This window comes from Lampris incognitus, chromosome 2, assembly GCF_029633865.1.
Source record: "Lampris incognitus isolate fLamInc1 chromosome 2, fLamInc1.hap2, whole genome shotgun sequence".
Taxonomy (NCBI): Eukaryota; Metazoa; Chordata; class Actinopteri; order Lampriformes; family Lampridae; genus Lampris; species Lampris incognitus.
The window spans coordinates 22,191,385-22,197,404 of NC_079212.1; the positions used below are offsets into that span (position 1 = coordinate 22,191,385).

At 44.6% G+C, this 6,020-nt stretch overlaps 1 protein-coding gene across 1 annotated transcript; it reads left to right on the plus strand.

Moving 5' to 3' along the window:
- Positions 1-420: 420 nt before the first annotated feature.
- Positions 421-4,696, plus strand: dnajc22 (DnaJ (Hsp40) homolog, subfamily C, member 22). Its single transcript, XM_056275055.1, has 4 exons — positions 421-458; positions 1,149-1,759; positions 1,896-2,188; positions 4,105-4,696. The coding sequence occupies exons 2-4, from the start codon at positions 1,216-1,218 to the stop codon at positions 4,279-4,281; spliced, it is 1,014 nt and encodes a 337-aa protein (XP_056131030.1). The 5' UTR covers positions 421-458; positions 1,149-1,215; the 3' UTR covers positions 4,282-4,696.
- The last annotated feature ends 1,324 nt before the right edge of the window (positions 4,697-6,020 follow it).

Consider the following 6,020-nt stretch of genomic DNA (forward strand, 5'->3'; position numbering starts at 1 on the left):
GGGGAGGGGAGGGTTGCACACAGGCCGCTTTCCGCAAACCGTAAAGGTACAAATGATATATTATTTTGTATTTTGTCCCCCCCCCTCCAAACTCATTTCAGAGCATTGTCAATGACTGATTTCTTCAACTACCTCTTAATACATGAATGGCACCGTGAACACAGGCGTGGTATTCATCTCAGGGTTCACATAAATAAAAAAAATTTAAATTTAAAAAATAATAATTATTAAAAAGCATCTCGACTCTCTGGAAGATCATATCCGGATCAAGTTAACTAATTCTACACCATTTCTAAATACACTAATTCTGTCTAAATTCACGAGGGGGGGGGGGTCAATCAAAGCCATGCGTAAACCACGTCTCTTCAGTGTCACTGTCATGCTCCAAAGTCCACGCTGGGTATTGCAGCAGCTCACATATATTAGTATACGGAAATTACGGGACAAGATTCGTTCAGGTAAGAATTCATACATACAGAGTTTGGATTTATCGACTGTGTGGCATAACCTACGTCTGAACGTCCCAATTACAACTGTAGCTCGAGTTCAACCGAAAAAAACATAGAAATTACACTTCACCATCATGTTGTTTATCGCTTTAACAATTTGTAAAAAAAATCGTATGTAATAATTCTATAAGACGATTGCGGCATCTGCTCATCACGTGATTTGGTTAATACATATCATATGCATACATGCGCACATACACATATACCTATATACACTGGAACATAAAACCTAACCTAGACCTGACCTATGGCACATATACTTTGTTGTATACACATATTCATGTGCTCACATACAATACCAATACTCTACAAACCTACTAGCAATACAACACAATAATGTGTTGATAACTACGTTTAGATCTTGAGATTTTGCAATCAACAATCTAACTGCCGTACTGTTCTCAAGTGAGTTATTTGAAATTAATTCCATAATTTAATAGATCTAAAAATGAAAGTCTGTCTTCCCATTTCACTGTGTAATGACTATAATTTTGTTAGAGGGGAATTCTCAGAAAGAATTTGTCAGCATTTTTATGTAGGTAGAGTAAACTTGGATGGGACCAAAACTCTTGAGTTGTATCTTTTTGACTGGTTTTCTTTCTTTTTTTCTTTCTTTTTGTTTTGTTTATGAATTTGCAGGTTGTCCCCTGTAAGGATGACAAAGCTTTTCTGTGCTGTGCATGGATATGTCCACTGAGGTATCAGCATGGCAAAGAGAGTAATGGTGGCATATGCCCTGTGGGCAGTAGGTGGGCCACTAGGCCTTCATCATTTATATTTAGGAAGAGACAGCCATGCCCTGTTGTGGATGGTGACTCTAGGAGGGTTTGGAGTTGGCTGGGCGAGAGAGGTCTTCCGTATCCCTTCGTATGTTGGCGAGGCCAATCGAGAGGCAGATGGAGCCAGGAGAGGATCCACCATGCCTCCCTTTGTGAGCCCTGTTAGATTTGTTGGACAGGTTTGTGTGGGGATTTACTTTGGCACTGTGGCTCTGATAGGACTGAGCTCTCTCAGTTTCTTCTACCTAATTGTCCTGCCATTGTCTGTGGGTGCTGGGGTGCATCTTGTGTCCAGCGTTGGCCAGCAGACGTCAGATCTTCACAAGACGATGGCTGCCTGTCTCATGACCTCCCCGATATTCTATGGCAGCAGCCTATCACCTCTGCCCATCAGCCTGGCTGCCAGTATCACTGCTGCACAGCACCGCAAGTTCAAACCCTCGCCATCTCCGGGAAGCACACAGGAACTAGGTATGGTGATGACACTTTGTACAACTTCCAGTTGGAATAGTAAACCCACTTTACATGCCTTTCTTTCATATAGTTGTATCACATAGAGGCTCTTTGGCTCAATCATTCTCACTGATAACAGTTCATTTCCCTACAGGTCCTCGACTTTATAGGCTTGGTCTGGCTTGGCTTGCCTTTTCTGCTCCACTGGGCTACTGTGTTTTCCATAATACTACAGCCACTCTTTACTATCTATCTGACTGTGTGTCAGCACTGTTGGACATTTTCTGGTTCCTGCCCTGGCTCAGAGGTGTGCTGGAGTACATCCTATTAATTCCTTACCGGATCCTGTGTGCCTTGACCGGAGGGGGGTACACTGAAGAGGTCTGGAGGAGAGTGCTGGAAATCCTGCTCAAAGAATACACCAAGAGAGAAAAAGAGGCATTACAGGTGAGTGTTGCCAAAGTACTGAAATAACCGAATGACAACGAGGATTCCAACTTTTCCTGTTTAATGTCTTTATGCATGCTCAATAATCCAGGTAAGAAAATCACAGAAAGTTGAATCAGCTCATGTGGACCCAACATTCACTGGAGAAATTTTTTCATGACCTCTTCAGTCTAAACTGACCGCAGGTATCCCCACCCTTATAAATAATACAGTGGCATAACGACCGAAAACGATCGGTTGCCATGACCATTAACTAGAGTTACAATGGCCATGTGGACTAGTCACAGGATTGGGAAATAGTTCCAATCACAGCTCACCTGACATGAATGACCTGGCGACGCCAATGTACATCTGCTGCCATTTTACTAAAATGATGACAGATGTACTCTTAGCCCCCCCCCCCAGTAAATGGATAGTCGTTCCCTCTTCACATAGATGCCTCTTTGACTCCCCGTTCAAACCAGCATTTGTCCCTATCAGAAAGAAGAATGCCACTTTATTTTGTCATTGTAAGGTTACAACGAAATTCATCCCCTGCATTTATCCCATCCTATTGTATAGGAGAAGTGGGTAGCTGCAGCGCCTGAGGACCAACTCCACAGGGGCACAGGCAGGAGTATTAACCCTATCAATTCACTCCCCCATTCACATCAATGGAGCGGAAGTGGAGCGTGTTTCCAGCTTTAAATTCCTTGGAGTCCACATCAGCGAGGACCTTTCGTGGACATTAAACAACCAGGCCCTTGTGAAAAAGGCCCAACATCGCCTGCATTTCCTGAGGAGGCTGAGGAGCGCCTGTCTACGCCCCAAAATTCTCACCAACTTCTACCACTGCACCATAGAGAGCATCCTGACCATCTGCATCTCAGTGTGGTACGGCAACTGCACCTCAGTAGACCAGAAAGCTCTGCAGCGGATTGCCAAGGCGGCCCAGCATATCACCGGTACCCAGCTCCCAGCCATAAAAGACATTTATCTCAAACGCTGCCTTTGAAGGGGTCTGAGCATCAGCAGAGATCCCACCCACCCCAACCATGGACTGTTCTCCCCCCTGCGCTCTGGGAGGCGCTACAGGAGCCTCAGAGCCCGCACAACCAGGCTCAAAAACAGCTTCTTTCCACAAGCTGTTGCCCACCTGAACCTGGCTACCCACTGAATGTCTGTAGATATTTTTAAATATTTTGTACTCCAGCTCTCTTTTAACTTATTTTTAGCTTTTGGTCTTCATGTGTGTATATCTTATATTGTGTTTGCTGTGTTTGTCTGTGTCTGTCTTGCACTGTTTGGTGAAGCCACAGCCCTCATTTCATTTTTAACATGTGCCTGCACATTGTTTTTAGTGACAATAAATTGAATTGAATTGAATCAAGGATGTGCACATTCTCATCCTTGAAAGAGTGGCCACTGGCCTGTAGGTGGGTGTAGACTGTGGAGTCCTGGCCTGATCCGTTAACTCTTCTGTGTTGTGCCATCCTCTTGACCAGCGTCTATTTGGTTTCTCCAACGTACAAGTCATGGCAATCCTCCTGACACTTGACAGCGTACACTATATTGCTCTGTTTGTGCCGGGGGACCCAATCCTTGGGGTGAACCATTTTCTGGTGCAGCATGTTTTGGGGTTTGAAAGCAACTGAGATGCATATGAAACTGATCGTTGTTTTCAGTCATCATGCCACTGTATTTTTTATAAGGGTGGGGATACCTGCAGTCAGTTTAGACTGAAGAGGTCACTTAGATGAGAGATGAAACGTTTCTCTCAATAAACGTTGTGTCCTGATGAACTGATTCAACTTTCTGTGATATTCTGTTTAATGTTCCTCTCTTGATCCATGCATTTCATGTCTAGTCATTGCTCTTGTAATGTAAACCTTTCTCAAGCTGGACCCACTGTGTGTTTCAATATGGTTCTGCTCTAGGTGTTGACCTTGAATGAAGAGGCCTCGATTGAAGAGATCACTCGGAGTTACAGGGAACTGGCCAAAAAGTGGCACCCAGATCACAACCCCAGCAAAGAGGCTGAGATGATGTTCATAAAGATCCATGAGGCTTATGAAGTCCTTCTCAATCGTCATAAACCCAATCGATCTAAGTAGTTTTCTTCAATGTAACTTGATAGATTGATTGAACCCATCACCAAATGGCCTTTTGGGTAAAGGTTGGCAAGGCTATGACTCATGGCAGTTTTCCTTTTAGTCAGGATTTATTGACAGCTTTTGAGGTAATATAAACGGATAGACTGTAAAGAAAACATTATTGTTTCACCTTAGAATTGTTTATATTTTTTGCTGTAATGAAGATAAACAATTTTATACAATATTTGATTGGTTAGCGCATGGGTCGATACTTGCTCCAATAGGATAAAAACTGCAATAGACTGCCATCTTGTGGCAATACACAGGTAGGATTCCCCCCCCAAAAAACCAACCCTCCAGAACAGCCCTTATTGGGGTGTCTCCTCGATATTAAACACCAGCGAGGAACCACTGCAACACACATATCTTTTGAACATCTGCCATGATCATTCAAGATGTACAATATCCGTGCCTCTGGTGTTCAAAAGCAATAAAGTAAAAAAAAAAAAAACTGGCAGTGATAGACATCATGAAATTGCAAATAATCGCCCACATACTGCAAATCAGAGGTGCACAGCAAAACTAAACTTGAACATTTGCCCTGAATGAATGGCATCAAATTTGATTAACACAAAGGAAGGAGGAATAATCGATGGGCCTACATATAGAATCAAGAATAAATGGGCAGCCCACGTTTGTCCAAAGGATGATCAAAAGGATGATCGTGGAACACATCACTGATTTGCGAGCTCACATGACTGCATCATTTCCGCAACGCATATGTCTCGTTTCCGTGCTCGTTTCCGCATCGATGCATTCGACAATCACTAGATCAAGAGCTCTGTTGTACAATTATTCGGTCTGTATCCCAGCATGGGCCCGGAAGTTGTTTGGGATTCCCAGGTAAAAAAAAAAAAAAAAATCCCGGAGATGCTGTCGTCGCCTGGGAAAACAAACAGCTATCTAGACAACTGAGAAAAGGGGGAAACCTTCGTCGATCGCCAGGTAAGCGGGGAGCGGTGGAGTTTGTCGCGTCGTTTGTCATGACGATTCACGCACATGGATGTGAACCTTAGCGTATGTTGTTGAATAGTTGACGGAGTGAATGCCGTTTGTCGTGTGGTCGGGTGCCATAGCAACGGCTCTTGAGAAACCCAGGGTTTAGGCCAGGTTAGACGCGTTTAGACGTGTTTTTGTGCAGAGCGGCTACCGGCGCAGCTCGCAACTTCTGCGACAATTATCACGATCGTCGTTGCGATCGGCCAATAAAAAATAGCGGACCCGCGATGTCACAAGAGATACGACGGCGCGGTGCAATTTTTTTTGCTGTTGTTTTTTTTTGTTTATATCGTGCCGCTGAAATAAGTAGCCGACATGTGGCGAAACACGGAAATTAAAGGAAGGTGATATGGCCGATATGTGTCATGATGATAAACACACTGAAAACAGAGTCAGTTCGCCAGGGGAGGGCTGGCGTGTGTGCGTGTCCCCTTAATCGCTCTGCCATGTTTTGACTGGTGCGTCTCTCGGGTGCCTGTTGCTCCCGATGCGCGGCCGGTGCCAAGATTTCCCCCCTGGGATCCGCCGTCCCCCCCGCCCCGCGCGCATGAGCCCCCCGTCTCCTCTGACCGCTGTTGCTATCCGTTTAAACAAAAGGTGTAGCGTTGTTAAATCTCTGCCCAGTGTATCTTTGATCCACAGCATGGAGCCGTTCATTGCCACAAGATCACGGGTGAACACCACGAGAGAGCAATCACAAC